Consider the following 21,437-nt stretch of genomic DNA (forward strand, 5'->3'; position numbering starts at 1 on the left):
GCCCAGATGTCATCATGGGAGGCTGCTCTGGGCCACCCAGCCAGGACTCCAAGGAATTATTGTTTAAGGATCTGAGGGACACCTCCAACCTAACCACCCTGTCCTTGGGTGTTACCTGGGAACACCACACAGCTGGGATAGGTCCAGGAGATTCCTAAAACACCTGGATGACACCTTCCTGGTACAGGGACTCAGGGAGCTGCCCTGGAGAGGGGCCCTCTGGGATTTGAGGCTTGTTGCAGAGAAGGTCTCATGGGTGAGATGGTGACTGGGGACCATCTTGGGCCATAAAACCATCGAGTTTCACACCTCTGGGGCTGCCAGGACCTGTCTGGCTCCCGAGATGGACCAGGCACAGATGAGCACAGTTGGAAAATCAGCCTCTGTTATTAACAATTCAGTAGAATCCTAAAAATCACCAGGGGTGGGAGAGACTGACAGGGTCCATGGCAGAGCCACCCCATGTGGCTCCCTGGGGACACCACGCAGGCTCTGGGCTGGGCCTGGAGTGGGGACTAATCCTAATCCTAACCCTAATCCTAATCCAGGGCCAGCAGAACAGCCCGGGCAGAGCCTGCCTGGCATGGGAGGGACAATTCCTGGGAGAGTCACTGGTCACTGAGGGCCTGGGCCTCCAGCTGGGGAGGGGCAGGTCAGGTTTGGGGAGGGGCTGGCAGGGCTGGCGTGAGGAAAAATCAGAACTTCCAGGCAGGATTAAGACGTGTCCGAATTTGAAGGCTTTTGAGAGGGGAACAGGGAGCCACCCCCTCTGGGTGGTCAGACCTGCTCAGGCAGATCTGCCCCTCCTCTGCTTTAACAAAGTTTTCACTTTTGGAAAACGCCAAAAACTCAATTTGAGGCTTATTAAAGGAAATCCGGATGCGCTCTGGAAAATGAAGAAAATGCATCCTGAGCATTCAATAAATGAGCAAAGCTGAGCAGTTGACAAATTTAATTTCCTCCCGAACGCTTTGTCCTTGCCCCTCCAGGTGTGTGTTGCCGTGAGCACGGGGCAGATGAGGGCAGGGCTGGGCAGAGATGAGGGCAGATGAGGGCAGGGCTGGGCAGAGGTGAGGGCAGAACTGGGCAGAGATGAGGGCAGATGAGGGCAGGGCTGGGCAGAGATGAGGGCAGGGCTGGGCTGTGGGGGCAGCCCCTGCCCCGGGGGCTCCTCACCCGTGGCCACAGAGCCCAGCCCAGCCCAGCCCCGTCCCTGTGTGTGTTCCAGGCTGCAGAAGGCGCAGGAGGAGCATCGCTCCGTGGAGGTGGAGAAGGTGCACCTGGAGAAGAAGCTGCAGGACGAGATCAGCATGGCCAAGCAGGAGGCCCACCGGCTGCGGGAGCTGCGCGAGGGCACCGAGAACGAGCTCAGCCGCCAGAAATATGCGGAGCAGGAGCTGGAGCAGGTGAGGGGACACGGGGGGGATGTGCTGCCACTGGGGGGGTGTCAGCCAGGCCAGCAGGGCCTTCTTCCCTCAGGAAAATCAGGGAACTGAGTGTTCAGGTTGGCACCAGCAGCAGGAGAGGTGTTGCCTTGCCCTGGAGCTGCACCCTCTGGGAATTCTCCCTCTGCAAATCATAAGGTCTTTCTCTTTTTGTATCCGTGGTTTTAGGAGAGATTTAGAAGGAGTTTGGTTGTGCTTTCCATGCTTTCTTGTGTGTCAGGGAAGTGTGTAAAGTTTGGGTTGGGAATGCCCTTGGAGACTGTAGAGTCCAACCACGGAGTTGTGGAATCCAACCATGCCCCAGCCCTGCCAAGGCCACCACTGACCATGTCCCCAGGTGCCACATGGACATGGCTGTTAAATCCCCACAGGGATGGGGACTCCACCACCTCCCTGGACAGCCCTCTCCATGAAGAAATTTTCCCAATATCCAACGTAAACCTCCCCAAACCTACAAGAAAGTCCAAACCCACAGTTCCAGGAGCTGTTTCCTGTCTCACCTGAGGGACAATTCCTACCTGACTTTAAGCTCCAGATCAGTGTAAAGTGAAGCTGTGTGAGCCAGGACTGCAGGAGCCAGGCAAGGTCCTTGGCTATTCCGAGGCAGTTGGCACATCCTCCTGACTGTGCCCAAGCTTTTTTGCTACCATGGAGGATGGGGAAGAAAACGAGGCAAGAATCCAGGGTTTCCACTGGCAACGGAGGACCAAGTGTCCCGGGAGCCGTGGGGCAGCACAGCCAGGTGTGCCAACAGCAAATTCCCTTCCTGCCTGGAGCAGCAACAGCCCAGAGACCTGAAGGTGACTGTTTCCAGCCTTGCTCTCCTGATCCAACATCCTTCCTCCCTCCTAAGTGGCTGTCCAGCCTCTCCACAAGGTCACTGAGCTCCATTTCAGGAGAGGCACTGGGACGTCCGTCCTGACACGAACAGGAGCTGGGTCCCTGTGTTTTGGGCCATCAGACAGGGCTGGTGGGCTCAGGTACCCCCAGCCCACGTTCCCAGCCAGCTCCTGGCTCTAGAGAAGCCCAGGTGCCCCTGCCAGCTCCCCTCATTCCCAGAGCAGGAGCTGACGTGCCTCTGTTGTTCCGCAGTGTCCGTCGGGAGGGCGGCGGGGTGAGTACGGAGTGTCCCCCTGACCCACCGTGTGATGTAACCCCAGCACCACCCAGCAGCCCCAGGACACACCTGGCATTAACCAGCCACCCCCACTGACCCCACAGCTCCTCCCAGGTCACCGTATTCCCTGATCCCAGGGAATATCAGCCAAGACCTTCCACTGCCCCAGGTGGTTCCTGTCACTGAAGTGACACATCCCACACACCCTGCTGGAGTCGTGTTCCTGGGATGTCCATCCAACCCTCTCCTTGCTGAGTCACCCTCCCCCAGACCACGACCCCAGTGGGGCTGCAGACCTGGAGGACACTGAGAGAATCACAGAATGGAATCCCAGACTGGTTTGGGTTGGAAGGGACCTCAAAGCCCATCCAGTGCCACCCCTGCCATGGGCAGGGACACCTTCCACCAGCCCAGGTTGCTCCAAGCCCCGTCCAACCTGGCCTTGGACACTTCCAAGGATCCAGGGGCAGCCACAGCTTCTCTGGGCAACCTGGGCCAGGGCCTCCCCACCCTCCCAGGGAATTTCTTCCCAGTATCCCATCTAACTCTGCCCTCTGGCAGTGGGAAGCCATTCCCTGTGTGCTGTCCCTCCATCCCTTGTCCCCAGTCCCTCTCCAGCTCTCCTGAAGCCCCTTTAGGCCCTGGAAGGGGCTCTCAGGTCTCCCTGGATCCTTCTCTTCTCCAGGTGAACCCCCCCCAGCTCTCCCAGCCTGTCCCAGAGCAAAGGGATTCTTAGTGATCCAAATGGGATCTCAGACATGTTCCCAGGAGAATGGACACACACAAACCAGCTCCTGTTTGCACTGATTCCCTGCAGAACCGAGAGGGTTTGGGTTGTAGACCCTCCTCTCAACCACTGGTCCATTGCCTGTTGTTCCACACCACTTCCCCTTCCCACCATTCCCTAAAAACATTGTTCCTGTGTTTTGAGCACTCCTGTACCCCAAACACCCAGTGCCAGATTTCCTGCCCACTTATTCTCCATATTCCCAGATCCCAGATGCTTGTGGTTGGTGGTCAGAGTTCCTCTGTGGTGGAAGCAGCACTTGGGGAAAAACCAGGAAAAACCTGGGATCTGCTGTTGTGAATTTGGAACTCTGGGACTGATTCAGGCAGTTTTGTACTCAACGAGCCCAAATCCCACCCATGTGGAGGGAGTGCTTGACCTCCTGTGTGCGGTGCCTCCCCGATGGACCTTCCTTCAGGATAAACTCTGGGATTTCAGGCCTGTAACCTGGGCCTTTGGGCTCCTTAGGAATCACAGCCGTGGGCTGGGTGAGACGTGACCGAGTTAAATAACACGCTGAGGGAAGAGATCCAAGTCTGAGCAATCCTTTAAAAAACGCTTCTCCCGTCCGCCCACCACGTGAGGGGAAGGGCTGTGCCCGTGGGATGGGATGAGCGGGAGCAGGGAATGCTCCGAGAGCTGCTCTGGGGGGGGGGGTGGCAGCCAGGAAACTGTGGGACAGTGTAAAACCAGGTTGGACAGTGTAAGACCAGGTTGGACAGTGTAAAACCAGGTTTGGACAGTGTAAAACCAGGTTGGACAGTGTAAGACCAGGTTGGACAGTGTAAGACCAGGTTGGACAGTGTAAGACCAGGCAACCCCCCGAGCCTTGGGGGCTCAGGGGGCAGGGGAGTCCCAGCCATGGATGGGGCTGTCCCGGGATCGCATTCCCATCCTTGCATCCCTCCAGTGTTCACTTCCTGCAGGGCTTGTGTCAGCTCCAGGTGTGCCAAAGCCTCTCCACACCATGGGCAGGGGAAGGGAAGAGTTAATCCTTGATGGTCTCCAGCACTAAAGGCTTTCCTGTGACGTTGGGGTGTCCTCAACTGGCTTCTCACCCACTTCCTTCTAATCCTGTACCTTCTCCCTTCTCTGGGATGAGTCAGGGTGTGGGAGCCTGGGCTGGGGGAATGAGAGACCCCAGGAAAGGCTGATTCCAACCGTGCTGTTCCTTTCCTGACCAGCAGCACATGCTTTGTGTCTAAATATTGCTTCACTTGCTCCAGCCTGGAAGTGTCTCCTGACGAGCTCCCTGTGCTTGGCTGGGAGCTGGGTGAGACAGGGATGCTGTCAGGGATGCTGCCTCCAGGGGAGGATCCATGGGATTTACACACAGGCAGGGAGCTCTGCAGGGGTGTCTGGAGGCTGCAATAAACACCCTGAGCGTCCTCCCCTCCAGCCCAGCTCTCCTTTAGCTCCCTCGTGCGCTGTGCTGTGGGCTCTACTGGGTGTTCCTGGGGTTGGTGGCAGAGGAGCTGGCATGGAGGGGTCGAGAGGGAGCACAGCATCGTGCTGGCTGGGAATTTCTGAGGCAGGAGCTCAGCTGTAGGATGAAAGGAGTTGTCTGTAGGTGGTTCTGGTGCTCGGAGCAGCAGCCTGGTCTGTGGGTGGCTGCGCTCCCTCCCCTGCCCGCGGTCCAGGATGCCACCGCTCCTCCCGAGGACCTCTGCTGAGGACCTCTGCTGCTGCCCTGCCAGGGATGGGGCTGTGTGGGGACTTCTGTCCTCGCTTTGGTGCCTTGGAAGGGGCGGGTTGGCAGGCAGGGGTGGGCTGAGCTGTGGGAGGGCAGCGTGTCCATCCCGGCGCTCCCCTGCAGGTCCGCATGGCGCTGAAGAACGCGGAGAAGGAGCTGGAGTCCCACTGCAGCTGGGCTGCCCCCGAGGCCCTGCAGAAGTGGCTCCAGCTGACCCACGAGGTGGAGGTCCAGTACTACAACATCAAGAAGCAGAACGCGGAGAAGCAGCTGCTGGTGGCCAAGGAAGGGGTGAGAGTTGCACCGTCCTCGTCCCGGGCCCACGGCAGGGGTTGGGGGTGGAACCTGCACAGTTTGGTTTCTCTGCACCTTCTTTGTTTCATGGAATCACAGAATCCCACAATGGATTGGCTTGGGAGGGACCTTAAGTCCATCCAGTGCCACCCCCTGCCAGGGGGTTGTTGAGCCCAGGCTGCTCCAGGCCCTGTCCAACCTGGCCTTGGACACTTCCAGGGATCCAGGGGCAGCCACAGCTTCTCTGGCCAACCTGGGCCAGGGCCTCCCCACCCTCCCAGCCAGGAATTCCTTCCCAATATCCCATCTAACCCTGCCCTCCTTCAGGTCAAAGGCAGTTTCTTTTTCCATGCCCTGAATTTGCATTTTTTAAAAGTGCAGCCCAAACCTTCCCTGAGGTGTGACAGGGCTGAGGAGGAGGAGGATGATGAGCCGCAGGCTCTTGGCTGGGCAGGGCTTGGCTGGATGTGACTGGAGCCTTGGGAAGGTGTGGGACAGGGATTGCTGCCCTGGGCAGTCAGTGAGCAGGAGGCTTTGCACCTCTTTAGCCTAATCCCTGCTCCAGGGGCTGGACATGCCCAGGCAGTGAAATCCCAGGATGAGCTGCCATCCATGGGGTGAATCACTGCTGCATTCCCATTCCCTGGGCTTTGTGTGCCAGCCCCACTGTTGTAACATGTCCCTGTCTCCATGGCCATACACAACCTGCAGGGCTGGCAGGGAGGGAAATCTGTCTGCCTTAATCTTCCTTTATTGGGAGCATTCTAGCATTTCAACAGGTTTCCTTGGGCTGTGTCAGTTCTCACATCCACATCCTTGGCTTCCCCAAGTCCCAAAGCTCCCCCTGGAGCTGGGAACTGAAGACCTGTGGATTGAGGCTTTTTTTTCTAATACAGTGGCACAAAACCAACCTCAAACCAAAAACCTTGCCCAAGGGCATCACTGGGGTGTGTTGGGTGCTCATGGGAAAGACAAGCCAAGGCTTTATGAGGGCCCTTCACTGAGTGAGGTGCCTGGTTCATGGAGTCATGGAATGGTTTGGGTTTGGAAAGCCCTCAGAGACCTTTAAGTGCACCCATTCCCCCAGCACTGCCACGACCACCACTGCCCCATGTCCCCAGGTGCCACATCCACAGGACTGTTAAATCCCTCCAGGGATGGGGACTCCACCCCTGCCCTCAGAGTTCTCTCTCTTCAGTTCGGTTCCCTCTGATTTTTGGGAAGCTGGGAGAAGGGGGCATGGTGAACTGCTCGCCCCCGTGCCAAGGGAATGACATCCCTCAGTCCCATTCCCGCTGTTCCCACATGTGCAGGCGGCTGCAGGGACTGTTCCTGTCCCAGCCCATCCAGGATGTTCATGTCCTGGAGGAGACAGCAGGTCATCTTCATCCTGTGACCCTTCTCTGTTGATATTCCAGGCTGAGAAGATCAAGAAGAAGCGGAACACACTGTTTGGGACGTTCCACGTCGCTCACAGCTCCTCCCTGGACGACGTGGATCACAAGATCTTAACTGCAAAGTGAGTGTGTGGTGACCCCTCCCTCGGCCCTGCCTCCCTCCTCCCTCCCTCCTGTGCCATGGGCTGGGTGTCCTGGCACCTGGGCAGGGGCTTTGGGCTCATTTGGCTGAACTTTTCCTGACTTTGGTGGCCTGGGGTTGGACTTGCTCCTTGTCATCAGTAACCTTTTAATTTTACCTGTGAGAAACAAGGGATCACAGTTATGTGGAGCAATTAAGAGTCCTATCAAAATGAGGTTTTGGGAGGTTGCAGAATGTTTAATCATGGAATGGGTTGGGTTGGGGGGGATTTTAAGGATTATTTTGTTCCACACCTTCCACCAGCCCAGGTTGCTCCAAGCCCCGTCCAACCTGGCCTTGGACACTTCCAGGGATCCAGGGGCAGCCACAGCTTCCCTGGGCAACCTGGGCCTTGCCAACCTCAGAGGGAAGAACTCCTTCCTGGTATCCCATCTATCCATTCCCTCTGGCAGTGGGAAGCCATCCCCCCTTGTCATTATCCCTGGATATTTCAGTCGTCGCTGAGTTTTTTAATTCCCTCATTCCTGGAAGTGGAATAAAAAGTGCCTCAAGTTTTGGATACAAAGCTGGGCCCCAGGACTCTTTTATTTAGGATAGTTTGAGGGGTGTCTCCCCTCACTCCCTGCCCTTCTCCACAGTCCCTGGCTCCCGTCTCTGTGCTGTGGGTTCTCTGGGGTGTCCCCCCACGGTCCCTGGCTCCCTGCTCTGTGCTGTGGGCTGTCTGGGGTGTCCCCCCGTGGTCCCTGGCTCCCCTCTCTGTGCTGTGGGCTGTCTGGGGTGTCCCCTCACTCCCTACCCTTCCCCATGGTCCCTGGCTCCCTGCTCTGTGCTGTGGGCTGTTGGGGTGTCTCCCCTCACTCCTTACACTCTCCCGTGGTCCCTGACTCCCTGCTCTGTGGTCTGGGCTGTCTGGGGTGTCCCCCCATGGTCCCTGGCTCCCCTCTCTGTGCTGTGGGCTTTTGGGGTGTCCCCCCACAGTCCCTGGCTCCCCTCTCTGTGCTGTGGGCTTTTGGGGTGTCCCCCCACAGTCCCTGGCTCCCCTCTCTGTGCTGTGGGCTTTTGGGGTGTCCCCCCACAGTCCCTGGCTCCCCTCTCTGTGCTGTGGGCTTTTGGGGTGTCCCCCCACAGTCCCCGGCTCCCCTCTCTGTGCTGTGGGCTGTCTGGGGTGTCCCCTCACTCCCTACCCTTCCCCATGGTCCCTGGCTCCCCTCTCTGTGGTCTGGACTGTCTGGGGTGTCGCCCCACGGTCCCTGGCTCCCTGCTCTGTGCTGTGGGCTCTCTGGGGTGTCCCCCCACAGTCCCTGGCCCCCTGCTCTGTGCTGTGGGCTCTCTGGGATGTCTCCCCTCACTCCCTACACTCCCCCATGGTCCCTGGCCCCCTGCTCTGTGCTGTGGGCTGTCTGGGGTGTCCCCCCATGGTCCCTGGCTGTCTGGGGTGTCCCCTCACTCCCTACCCTTCCCCATGGTCCCTGGCTCCCCTCTCTGTGGTCTGGGCTGTCTGGGGTGTCCCTCCACAGTCCCTGGCTCCCCTCTCTATGCTGGGGGCTGTCTGGGGTGTCCCCCCGTGGTCCCTGGCTCCCTGCTCTGTGCTCTGTGCTGTCTGTGGTGTCCCTCACTGTGCCACCCCCCCGCAGGCAGGCCCTGAGCGAGGTGACGGCGGCGCTGCGGGAGCGGCTGCACCGCTGGCAGCAGATCGAGCTGCTCTGCGGCTTCCAGATCGTCAACAACCCGGGGCTGCACAGCCTGGCCTCGGCCCTCAACATCGACCCCGGCTGGGTGGGCACCCCCCGGCCCAACCCCTCCCACTTCATCATGACCGACGACGTGGACGACCTGGACGAGGAGATCGTGTCCCCCATGTCCATCCAATGTATGTGGGCCGGGCTGACAGGGGCTGCTGGGACTGGGGCTGTGTCTGGGGAGACCCTCTGGGCTGGGGCTGGGGCTGGGGCTGGGGGGGCCCTCTGGGCTGGGGGACTGTGTCTGTGGGGTCCCTCTGAGCTGGGGGCTGGGTCTGTGGGTCCCTGTGAGCTGGGGGGCTGTGTCTGGGGTCTGGGTGGTCTCTGTGATCAGGAGGACTGTGCCTCAGTGGTCCCTCTGAGCTGGGGCTGGGGCTGTGGGGTCCCTCTGGGCTGGGTGACTGTGTCTGGGTGGTCCCTCTGAGCTGGGGCTGTGTCTGTGGGGTCCCTGTGAGCTGGGGGACTGTGTCTGTGGGCTGTGGGGTCCTTGGGGGCTGAAGTTGTGTCTGTGAGGTCCCTGGGAGCTGGGGCTGTGTCTGGGTGGGCCTTGAAGGCTGAGGTTGTGTCTGTGGGGTCCCTCTGAGCTGAGGCTGTGTCTGTGGGGTCCCTGGGAGCTGTGGGTCTGTGTCTGGGTCTGGGTGGTCTCTGTGATCAGGAGGACTGTGCCTCAGTGGTCCCTCTGAGCTGGGGGGCTGTGCCTGCTGGGGGCTGCGACACGGGCCAGACCTGGATCCATAGTTCACACCCATGAGGAGTTATTGGTTGATTCCAGCTGGGTTTTAAACTCCCAAAGACCAAAACTGGTTGTTCAGGGTCAGGAAGGTCCATTCAGGCCAGACTCCAGGTTTTTGGGAGCCTCTTAATTCCATCGGAACTGGTCATTTATGGATTATTGAACCTGGTAATGTAGAGATTATTAATCGTTGTTGCATCCTCTCTGTGCTGTTTTGGTCAACTCACTGAATTTAAGCATTTACCATAAAACCCACCCAAAGGCTTGGGCTGACAGGGCAGTGGGACAGGAAAAGGGATTGTCCCCATGTCCCCTTGGCCTGAGCATTTTTTGGGATTTAGAGGACTCGGGGCCACCCTCTCCTCAGGCACAGCTGGACCTGCATCCCACAGCATCCTGCCACCCTCGGGGACCTGCTAAACATTTCCTGGAGCAGAGGCTGAACCCCCAGTTCCCACCTCTTGTGGTCATGAAGGGGGACATCCTGTCCCTCTTTGTCACTTCCACAGAATCCTGGAATCACAGAAGGTTTGGGTTGGGAAAGACCTTAAAGCCCCCCCAGCCCCAGCCCCTGCCATGGGCAGGGACACCTTCCCATCCAACCTGGCCTTGGACACTTCCAGGGATGGGGCAGTCACAGCTTCTCTGGGCAACCCTGGAGGATTTAATCCAAGCCAGGGCTGTTTAGGGGAGCAGAAGGTGGAGGGAGGAGCAGAATAGTCTCATGGTTGGCACCATGTCTGCCATGGCCACGTGCCCCTTGTGCGTGGGGCTCTGGGTTGGTGCTGGGAAGGTCTGGAGCAGGTCTGGAGGCAGGTGCTGAGGTGGGACCTGGGGCAATGGGGGGGAAGGCAGAGCACGGGGGATTTGGGTAGGGCAGGAGGATTGGGATAGGGCAGGAGGATCTGGATGAGAGCAGGAGGATCTGGATGAGGGTAGGAGGACCAGGGGTACCTGTGTGTTCCTGGGGCTCAGCAGCTGTGGGGTTGGAGCTGGTGGTTTGTGGGGTCAGGTGTCCTGGGGGCCACTGAAGCCTCAGGGAATGGTGAGCTCCTGGTGTGTGGGGTCCCCAGTCCCCGTGGGAATCCGAGCTGGAAGCTCTGCCAGAGCCCTGGCACAGCCCCGAGCTGGGCACTGATGGCAGGGATGTTTGGGAACAGTCCCAAGGGACACCTGAGCAGCTCTTGAGGGCGTGAGCTCCACGAGCTGGGCCAGGCTGAGCCTTCAGCCCCCATTCCAGCCTCAGCTTCCCCGTGCTCGAGACTCCTCAAGACTTTTCCAGGGAGCACTTCCAGTTCCATCATCCCAGAGCTGAGCAGTGACCCTGCCCTCCTCCCTTCCCACCCCTCTGCCCGTGCCCCTGCCCCCTGTCCTGCCCCCCTCCCTGCAGGTGATGCCAAGCTCTGGGCACCCGAATTCCCAGGCGAGGGAGCCCGTCCCTGGAGGATTTTCCTTTCTCTGTGTACCAGCCCTGCTTCAGGAGAGCAGTGCCGAGTTCCCCCTGCCCAGATGTGTTGTGACCCCCTGTGGTGCCTGTCCCAGTAAATCCCATGTCTCTCTCTCCTGTTCCCCCCTGGCTGCCCCCCCAGATGCAGCCTGGCTTTTCGGGCGCCGCTTCAGCGACCGCTCCTCGCTGTCCTCGGAGGATCAGTCCCTCTGGAAATACCCTGGTTTGGTTCTCTTCAGTTTTATTGTCATTTTTTCATCTGCCCTCTGGCCTTTTTCTGGACTAAAATACATCCACCGATTTTCCACCTTTCTGGCACGGGGCACTAATGAATTAATGTCTCCTCACTGAGCCGGCGGCTCCTGCACTAACCCGGGAGGAGTCTGGTGGGATGAAGAAGAATCCCAGCTCAGCTCTCACGTGTCCTGGGTGCAGTTAGGGGTTCTGGAGGGTTGGGTTCACTGGGTTCTACCCCTGAAGAGGAGATGCAGGATCCAGGTGAGGCCAGGAGGAGGTGACAACGCTCCCTTTCCCATCCCACCTCCTTCCCGGCCGCCAGCAGGGCTCCCCCATCCCTCTGTGCCGTGTTCCCTTGGAATCCTTCAGTGCACTGAGCAGTGCCACCTCTTAGGGCAACCTGTGCCCCGGTGCCCTGATGCCCTGGGGATGGCACACAGCTTCCTGGGTTGGGCTGGAATCCTTTCCCTCAGGATGGAGCAGGAGGGTGTGCACCAGCCCCGGCCATGCCATTAGGGGTTTTCCTTGGAATGCTGGGCAAGTTATTTGGGGAATGTTGGCAAAATGTGTGTCTGGAGGGAAATGGTGGGTTTGGGAGCGAGGTCCCAGCCTGTGCTCAGGAGCTCATCCCAGGGTAAGTGATGGAAAAGGAGGGTGCAGAGGGGGAAGGTGTCAAGTCAATAAATGAGGAGTGGAACACCAGGGAAAAAATAGGGAATCCTCAGGGAAAAAAAATGTGGCCCAAGGGAAAGAGAAATCTGCAGGAGAAACCTGTCACCCCAATTAGTTCCCCTGCAGGGGGATCCCTGTGGGCCCCCACAGTGAGGTTCCCAAACTGGAATTGCAGCTCTGGAGCTGAAGAATAAATGTCTTGAAGTAGCAAGTGGATGGTGTAAAACTGTGCAGGGACAGGGTCGTGGATGGAGTGTAGGATCCAAGGAGCAGCAAACCTGAGCAGTGGGAGAGGCTGGGATTCACCCTGGGCATGTGGAAACAGCCAAGTTACCAGAATTATTCCTTCTTATTCCTTTTTCCACTTGAAATATGTCCCTGTGGATCCTTCAGAAGGAGTTGCTCTGTCAGAGGAGCCCCATGTGTCCCAGTTGGGAGTTTTCAGAGCAGGGATTGCTGGTTCTTCATTCCCAAAGGAGCTCTCCTTCTCTTCTTCCATTTCTGAGCTTTCCTGTCTCTGCACCTTTTTAACCCATTTGTACATTTATTTCTTATGCACATAAGAAATCCTGGACAATGCTGAACACCTTATCTCCTGCAAAAGGAGGAACATCTTGTATGGGTGACAGCCAGGGGCTGGAGCACAGCCAGCCTGCTGGGCTGGGGGTGCAGGCCTGGGATCCCCAGTTTTCCATGAAATGCTCAGCCTGATGGAGGGGATGGTGCCCATGGCTCCGAGCAGGGGAAGGGGCCTCCCTTGGCTCTGGGTCCAGGGGCTCAGGGAGTGCAGGGGCTGAGGAACTGTGGTCATGGAACAGGCTGGGAGCAGGTGAGGCCACTCTGGGCCCAGAGCCACCACTGCAGGTGTGGAGGAATGAGGCACGAGTTCCAGAAGGTTTGGGTTGGGAGGGACCTCAAAGCCCATCCAGTGCCACCCCTGCCATGGGCAGGGACACCTTCCACCAGCCCAGGCTGCTCCAAGCCCCGTCCAACCTGGCCTTGGACACTTCCAGGGATCCAGGGGCAGCCACAGCTTCTCTGGGCAACCTGGGCCAGGGCCTCCCCACCCTCCCAGCCAGGAATTCCTTCCCAACTCTTCTATGATTCTGTGATTTCAGTGCTTTACTCTGGCACTCCACTGGCATGATGATGGTGTAACTGGGAGCAGAGCTGAGCTCTGAGAGTGGAGCTCAGCCTGGCAGCTTTGGGTGCCAGCACTGACCTGCTCTGCTCACCCCAGGCTCCTGTTTTGGGCTGTGTAGGTCCCACCTGAGCCACGTGGTGTCCACGAGGGTGGGATGGCTCATGGCCTGGAGGTGCCCCGTTCTTGGCTCCCTGGGAGCCGGGTGGGATTGATTGGGTGGGATGAATCCCACGGCCAGGTTCTGCTTCAAGCAAGATGCTCAGATAAGGTGTTCAGAGGCACCTCCATCGAGAATGTCGGAGTTCTCCATGGGCTGGGCATTAATCCAGCATGTTCAGCACCAGCTTAAAGCTACTTCTGCATTAAATGGGCATAACTGCTGGCTTGCGGTGGGGCAGTGCCGGTGCCACGGGTGGCAGCTCTGGCACAGCATTCCTGGGGGGTGGTGGCTCTGGCACAGCATTCCCGGGGGGTGGCAGCTCTGGCACAGCATTCCTGGGGGGTGGTGGCTCTGGCACAGCATTCCCAGGGGGTGGCAGCTCTGGCACAGCATTCCTGGCCCGCAGGACGTGCCCTCAGCCTGTCCTTTGTCTCCCGCAGCTCCTGCCCTGCCCAGCACGGTCCGGCAGCGCCTGGTGGACGCCCAGCACGGCCACGGATCGCAGAGGTTGGTAGAGGGTTCCGTGCCCGGGCAGCCCGAGCCGGGCCCCGCGGCGCCGTTCCGGGCGGGCCGAGCGTCCCTGCGCCGAATGCAGAGCCTCTCCTCCGGACAGTCCTTCAGCTGCGACCTGCCCGGCGCCGGCCCATCGCCTGCCTCCACCTCCTCCACCTCCTGCTCCTCATCCACCACCACCGCTGCTCCTGCTTGCCATGTCCACCCTGTCTATTACCATCACACCACCTCTTATTTCCTCCAGATGGACTCCACCCCCGACCTGCCCCCTCCTGATGTCACCTCTGGAGTTCGCTGTCGCACTGGGAGCTTTGGGTATATTTGCTGTTTCTTTTCTAGCTGCCTCCTGCCTGCTGGGCCTCGGAGCTGCCGCTTGCCCGGGTGCTCTTTCTGCCACATTGCTCCCGCCCTTTCCCTCTGGGCCTTTATTTCATGGTTTATCCGCCTGTTTGTTCCTCCCACCGCTCTCCCGAGCCCTTGGAGCCTCCAAGGAGTGTTCCATGGGCCATCCCCACACCCAGGAGCTCAGTGGGGCCGTTCCCAAGGCGCTGTGCTGTTGTTCCACTGTAGCTGAGCAAATGAGAATTCCCGGGCACTGGGTTATCCCAAAACAAGTCAGGTTCCACCTCTGAGGAGGCACCACAACTGATCATCAAACCCTGGCCTGGTTTGAAGCCTGGACTTGTTTGGGGTCTTCACAAGCAAACTGCAAAGGGAATGTGGCAGGTGGGACCGTGAGGCTGTGTTTGTGAAATTGGGGATGGTTGTAGGAGGTGGTGAAGCAGCAGCTCAGGAATGTGTTCCAGAGTGACTCTGGCTTGGCAGGGATGAGGAATGGGTGTGTTTTGGACAAGGAATGTCTGAGGAGGCAGTTGGAGCTTCTGTTGCTGGATCACTGGCTTTAGCTTGGTCCCTCTGAGTTGGCTCTTTGGAGACCTGGAGGATCCCAGGGCCTGGTTGTCCTGCACACCCCTGAACGCCTGAGCTCCCCTGATTCACCTACTGGTGTGAGGGAGGTGCAGGAGTCCTGTCTGGTTGAACTGGGCTGCTCCAACAGCCAGGTCAGGAATGTTCTGGGCCCCAAGCAGAGGGTCCCGTTCCTTGGGTGGCTTTGGTCTGAGCAGGGCCCAGGAGCTCCTCATCCCACGGGGTCATGGATGCAGCAGCTCCAGGTGCTGTGTGCCTGCAGTGCTGGATCCCCCCAGCTCAGGAGCAGTGGGATGTGTGCTCGTGTCTCAGGGTGTCCCAGCACTCAGGGCAGGCGGGGGGAGGGCTGTGATGGACCATCAGGGAATTGTCCTGTCCTGTCCTCCTGCCCTCCAGGGGCTGCCTGTGACCCTGGACAGGCCATTCCAATTCCATTCCAGGCTTTCTCCTTGGCAAACTTAAAATCAGTCTCCTAATCCTCAGTGGGGAGCAGAGTGCTGGGAGAAGGCTGGAATTCTCTGGGTGAGGCAGTGGGTAGAGGGAATGTCCATCCATGTTATTTATCCAGGCAGGACAACATTCCCAGTCATCAGATCTTCGTCCATCCCAGCACGTTGTCCCCTTATCCCTTTACCTGCAGGTCCCTCTGCCCTCAGGTGTTGGGATCTCTCCTGACCTTGTTCACACAGTCTCTGCTCTGGATGTTCCACCCACTCCCTGAGTTGTGTCTCAAAGCTGAGGAGCCCCAGGCAGGTGCTGGAGTCTGGAATGTTGAGGGGGAAATTCCTGCACCCGCTCCACGATGGAGAGTTAAAGAGCAGCATCAGTTAATTCATAAATGTTTGTTTGGGGATGATGAGAAGCAGCATAATTAAACTCTGGATTAATCCCTGCTGATGGGAGCTCAGTCACAGTGGTCTGAGTTAGACTGGTAAGAGCTGGGAATGCTGCTGGTCCCTGTTTCCATCGGCCTCCCTGGCTCTGCAGAAGGGAGGGCTCATCCCAGGAGCCTTGGGGCTGATGACCTGTGTCCAAAAGAGGTGTTTAAACGTGTTTATTTTCCACCTGAGGCCTGTAATACACAGAATTCCTGCCCGGGTGAGAGACACCGCAGACCCCCAGGAGTGGCAGAAGGAAATGGGATCTGGTCTGGGGATCCCAGAGAGGGAAAGGAATGGTGCTGAGAGGTCATTTGGAGGGAATAACTGGGGGCCTAACCTTGGTCCTCAGCAGCAGCTGGAATGTCCTCTCCCTGTTCCCAAGGCAAAGTCCATCCCCTGAGGCAGGATAATTAATGACAGTGGGAACCTTTCACCCGGGATTTGCTCCAGCTACACAATAGCAGCGACTCCCCCCACCTCATCCATCCCTGCTCATTCCAGACAGCGGAAACCAGGAGCTGGGTGCCCAAAGATGTTGTTTTGTCGCTGTTAATTGTTTTATCCAAGTGCATCATCAGCAGATCCTGCTTTGATGCATCCCTAAAAAACGCCGCCGTGACCGACGGATCGCTCCTTCTCCTTGATATCCCCAGTGCTGGGGCCTTCCAGACACCCCTGGAGCTCCACAGCATCCCAGGGAGTCAGGCAGGACAGCTGGGGAGGCTGAGAAAGGCCTTCCAGGGAGTCTCTCCAAGGACCAGAGCACAGCCCCACAAATCCCTGGCTCCCTTGGTAGCAGGAAGGTGCCTCCCGAGTGTTGGGATGCTGGGGCGCGTTGGCCTCTCCCACAGCGGGCACGTGCCAGTGCTGGGGGAGCTCCAAGGAGCCCTTCCCCTGGGAAAGGCTGGGCATCGCTGTCTCTGGAGTCCTGCTGGGTTATCCTGGCAGGGAGCTGCTCCCTCCACTCCTCACTCTTTGCTTCTCTTTTGCAATTGGCTTCAGAGGATCCGGCGCAAATAAGGTCAGAGCGGTTCCGGGCCGGAGTGCTGCGGGATCCCGGGATTCCAGGGGGAGAGGGGCTGGAGGGGGCTGTGTGTGCACAGAGGTTTCTGCTGCCAGTGCCTGCCTCAGGTGGATAGAGCTCGTGGAGATGGGAGTGTAGGACCAAATCCCCACCATGGCCCTTCTCCAGCTGGGAAGGGAGGCGGCAGCCAAAGCAAAGGGAGGGAGAGAGTCAGGAATCCAGGGAAATGAGTAATTCACAGCTCCCGAAGGGTGGAAGGAAGGAAATTGCTGTTGGATTTGCACTGAGGCTGCTCAGGAGCTCAGCCCTACAGAACGTTTGGGAATTTGCCTTAGGAGAAGCTTTTGTGCCCTGGTGCCACACGCCGGGCATGGGATGAGGAGCCCGGAACGGGGGATGCTCCGGGCAGGGAGGGGTGAGGAGCAAGGGCTGGGGGAGCAGACCCTGCCCAGGGCAGGGAGGGGTGAGGAGCGAGGGCTGGGGGAGCAGACCCTGCCCAGGGCAGGGAGGGGTGAGGAGCGAGGGCTGGGGGAGCAGACCCTGCCCAGGGCAGCCCCTGGGCTTCCCTCAGCCCTGTGCCAGGATGTGCCCGAGCGGGACCCCCTGGAGAAATCCCCCTTGGGCTGCAGGGCTGGGGAAAACCAGGGGTTTGTTCCAGATCCTCTTCTTGCCCCTTCCCCTGCTCCCCCTCTGCTCCCAGGCTTCCTGCACTCCAGGCTTTCCTCACTCCATGCTTTGCTCTCCGCTTCGTTTGCCCAGTCAGTCCATGCCATCCTCTCACCCTCCCTCATTGCCCAGTCAGTCCATGCCATCCTCTCACCCACCCATTGGCAGCGCTCCCGTGGGATCTGTGGGATTGGTGGGATCATGGAGCAGGGTAGGAGGTGTGGGTGGAAGCGGATCCTTCCTGCCCTCAGGCAGGTGAGTGCTGTTGGGGTCTGTCTGGGTAGGTGTAGGTGTGCTGGATCCAGGGAAGAGAGCAGTGAGCACTGCTGGGATGGAGGAAGGCTGAGGCTCCAGGTGTTTTCCTGTTCTGCTCCGAGGTTTCCAGGAGGGATGAGCCATCAGTGGCTCCTGTTGCTCCACAGAAGTGCTTCCTCTGAAGGGCCCTTTCCCGGCATCCCACCGAGGCCTGGCTGTGTCCTGGGACAGCTTTTCCTCCTCACAAGGTGCCATACTGGTTCAGGAGCATAATCCTTAGGGATACAGTGGGATACAGGCCAGGCCTTAGCTGGGCCTCACCCAAGATGATGGAAATATCCTGGCAATGCTCTTGGCTCCCTCTTGTCCCAGCACTGGGCTTGGGAGTGTCCCCTCCTCCTGCCGTCCCTGCCACAGCCAGTGTGATCCCAGGAATCCTGTCCCCGTGGATGCAAACCTGCAAACCTCCCCTGTCCTTGTGGGAACCACCAGGAAAAGGGTCACTTGGTGCTGTAGAGAATCCCAGCAGAAGTTTCCAGCTGCTGGTGTTCAGCTCCCAAAATCAGCCCATGGGTGCCACAGCTGCTCCCCGTGTGTGTGTCCTGGTCTGTCAGGTGTCCCTTGGATTGTCCCTGCCATGGTGGCTCTGTGCCATGTGCTGGGATGTCCCTGGAGCCTGGCACAGCAGGCTGGGCTCTGCTGCCCCCCGGGGATGTGCCACTGTGCTGGGCTCAGCAGTCACTGCATTTCCCTCTGTCCCTCAGGAATATATTCCTGAGTTACAGCTGGGTGGGTTGTGTATGAAATGGGTTAGCTCAGACCGTTGGGATATTTGGGAGTTGTGTCCTCCTGGGCTGATTCCCCATCAGCTCTTTCAGTCCCCCCGGATGAGGAGCCCAGAGACAAACTAGGGGTCCAGCGAGGTGGGACCTGGCACAGTGCTGCCATCTGCCCCAGGGAAGGGATCCCAGGAGCAGCAGCAACAGCCACGGCAGGAATGGGGACATGGAACCCCCAAACCACCCCCAGGTGCCCAGGGAGAGCCACCTTGGGAGGGGACACGGCCGTGGGGTCACCAAGGACCTGCTCCTGCTGCTCCTCCTGCACCTCCCACGGGACCAGCTGTCCAGGGATCAGGTTCCCAGTGTCTGCTCCCAGGGGAGAAATTCCTCCTGGAGCAGAGAGGGCTCTCCAGCTGCCAGTGTCCTTTGCTCCACGTGCTGCCAGCACTGTGGGATTGCTTTGGGCCTGTCTGGGTTGGAAACTGCAGGACCTGTGGGACAGAGGGAGAGACTCTGGAGCTCAGCAGGGAAAACTCGCCCTCTTCACACATCCCTGAGGTCACCTCAGTTTAAAAAAATCCAGATTTTGCTGTAGTTGCCCCTCTGTAGTTGCCCCTCTCTTGCTTGTTTTTAAAGGATTTATTCACCAACCCTCGCCCGGATCCCTGTGGCAGCCAGAAGGGTTGGGTTGGATTTCATGGACAAGATGCTTTGTGGAGTTACAAGGTTGAAGTGAGCAGGTGTTGCTGGACCTGCCATGACATGCTGTGACCCCTCAGGGCTCTCCCACCTCCTTGGTGATGATCCTGCCTGGAGATGATCCCGCCTTCCCCTGGTCCTGGCTCCAGCTGACCCCATTCCCAGGCCAAGGTTCTGCCCCACAGCCTCCCTTCTCTCCTTCTGGCTGTGCTGACCCAGCTCAGCATCAGGCTGTGCCAACCCCTGCAGCCAGTCTGCCTTGTTTTCCTGGAAAGGGGGCACTTTCCAGGGATTTGTGGAGAAAACAAGCCTCTGAAAGTGGATGTTCAGCCCTGGCAGTGTCTCACCAACAGCTCAGCACGTGCATGGGGTGGCTTCTACCCCCCTGCCCTGGGAGAGGGAACAGGGAGTGTCCAGAGAGGAGTTCCCAGCACAGGTTCCCCCTTTGCAGGTGTGTTAAGCACTGGCACAAGCCAGAAACACTGGGGCAGAGCAGAGACCCCTGGATTGCTCGGAGGGAAGGAGCTGAGGTTGTGGTCACAGTCAGGGTCTGTCTGCAGGCACTGGCAGCATCCCGAGGTCTCCCAGCCCCAGTGTGTGGATCCCATCTGCATCCAGGTTCTGGGATTGGCTCAAACACCCCCATGTTCAGCCCCATCAGGTTTCATGGCTGCTGCTGTTCCCAGTTCTCCCAGTTCTCCCAGAGAAGGCTGTGGGCCACCAGCTGTGACAGTGACCTTCTGTGGGACCCGCCTGTGGCCTTGGGAGCTCTGTGGCTCCACACGTGGGATCCATGGCAGGTGTCTGCCTTGGGCAGCCTCCAGCTGCTCCCTCAGAATAGCCAGGGAGTTCACACCATCCGGATTGTTGTGTTCTCCTCTGCCACCGACCCGGGGATGCGGCTCCGGCGCTCGGATATCGGCGGGATCAGCTCCGTGTGCAGGGGACAAGGACCAGCCCAGCAGTGCCGGGGGCTTGTTGCTTCTGGGGAAGACAAGAGAGGAGTTCTCCACAGCTGGGCTCCTACAGTGGATCCAGGGCTGTATCCCAGCCATCCACAGGGTTTCAGGATCCCCTTGTCCTCCGTGTATTCCTGTGGAGCTGGTGAACGAGAGCCCGGCTTTATCCCGTGGGTTTTGTTAAAATACCCGGTTCCAGTACAAGGAGAATCTTCCCTGGCTGTACAGCCACTCTGTGCTGGGACAGCTGGGACTCTGGGTCTCTGTGTGCCCCCACTGTCTGTGGACACCAGGGACAAGTGGCTTCCTCAGGATCGGGCCCGGGACTGTGGAACGGCTCCATCGGTGACACGGACACGGATCGAGGGCACCCCCAGCACCTCTCTGATGTGGGACTGTGTGGGGCAGTCACAGGCCAGAGGGAAGGGGTGGGGCATCCACAGGGACCTGGACAGGCTGGAGAGGTGGGACTGTGCCAAGCTCATGGAGTTCAGCAAGGCCACGTGCAAAGTGGCAGCTGGGTCAGGACAGTCCCAGCACACGGGCTGGGGAGAATGGACTGGGAGCAGCACTGGGGAGAAGGACCTGGGGCTGTGGGGATCCTGCAATCCATTGCCACACTGCCCCTCTGCCCCCTCAGGTGAGACCCCCCTGCAGAGCTGCTCCAGCCCTGGGGGCTCAGCACAGGAAGGACGTGGAGCTGCTGGAGAGAGTCCAGAGGAGGCCCCGGAGCTGCTCCCAGGGCTGGAGCCCCTCTGACATGGAGCCAGGCTGGGAGAGCTGGGGGGTTCTCCTGGAGAAGAGAAGGATCCAGGGACACCTCAGAGCCCCTTCCAGGACCTAAAGAGGCTCCAGGAGAGCTGGAGAGGGACTGGGGACAAGGGGGAATGGCTTCCCACTGCCAGAGGACAGGGTTAGATGCAATACTGGGAAGAAATCCTTCCCTGGGAGGGTGGGGAGGCCCTGGCCCAGGTTGCCCAGAGAAGCTGTGGCTGCCCCTGGATCCCTGGAAGTGTCCAAGGCCAGGTTGGACGGGGCTTGGAGCAACCTGGGCTGGTGGAAGGTGTCCCTACCCGTGGCAGGGGTGGCACTGGATGAGCTTTAAAGTCCTTCCCAACCAAACCATTCTGGGATTCCTGAGCATCTCCCCATTACAACCTGGAGGTCTCTCCAGAGCTTCCAGCTCTGTGTTGAGGGTGTTTGCTCTTGCCTTGCCTCTCTTTTGCTGCTCCCAGATTGCTGTTATTCATGGTGGTACCGTAGGAAGGCTCTGGGGGCTCCTCGTGCTGTGTGGGTGGGTTTGGTGACCCCTGTCCCGGGGGTCTGGGCAGGGGCCAGGGGGGCTGAGGAACTGGGCAGCTCCATCTTTTCTCACTCTTCTGCTTCTCTGTCCTCTGCTGTTTTCCTCTCCATTTCCATCCCATTCCACACCACTCTCCTGTGTTTGGGGTCCCCTCGTGCCCCCGTCCCTGTGCCCGTGCCAGGGGTGTCCGTGCAGTGCCGGGTGTTGCCATGGGGGTGGTGGCTGTGCAGGGACCCCGGGGGTGTGGGGCCAGCACCCCCCGGCCCCTCCGGCGGGGAGGAGTGAGCTGTGACTTGCCATTTCCCCCTCCCTCCCACCTCCCACTCTCCACAGAGGCTCCGGGAGCCCCTCGGGCTCCCTTTGCCATCCCCGGCAGGCACCAGGCTGGGCACAAACCGCTGCGGGGCACGCGCTGGGCATG

At 59.1% G+C, this 21,437-nt stretch overlaps 1 protein-coding gene across 7 annotated transcripts in view; it reads left to right on the forward strand.

Annotated features, from left to right (window-relative positions):
- The window catches only part of STIM1 (stromal interaction molecule 1), a 68,376-nt gene that overhangs the window by 44,931 nt on the left and 2,008 nt on the right, over nucleotides 1-21,437 (forward strand). For 5 of the 7 annotated variants that reach the window (XM_032680101.1, XM_032680098.1, XM_032680097.1 and 2 more), the window contains 5 exons: nucleotides 1,229-1,406; nucleotides 5,166-5,333; nucleotides 6,755-6,855; nucleotides 8,510-8,745; nucleotides 13,448-13,835. In XM_032680101.1, the coding sequence (XP_032535992.1) occupies nucleotides 1,229-1,406; nucleotides 5,166-5,333; nucleotides 6,755-6,855; nucleotides 8,510-8,745; nucleotides 13,448-13,835 (1,071 nt within the window). Of the gene's footprint in view, nucleotides 1-1,228; nucleotides 1,407-5,165; nucleotides 5,334-6,754; nucleotides 6,856-8,509; nucleotides 8,746-10,936; nucleotides 11,018-13,447; nucleotides 13,836-21,437 lie in introns of all 7 variants that reach the window. The other 2 variants (XM_032680102.1, XM_032680103.1) reach the window with 2 other exon arrangements.

Source organism: Chiroxiphia lanceolata, chromosome 2 (assembly GCF_009829145.1).
Source record: "Chiroxiphia lanceolata isolate bChiLan1 chromosome 2, bChiLan1.pri, whole genome shotgun sequence".
In the NCBI taxonomy this organism is placed as follows: domain Eukaryota; kingdom Metazoa; phylum Chordata; class Aves; order Passeriformes; family Pipridae; genus Chiroxiphia; species Chiroxiphia lanceolata.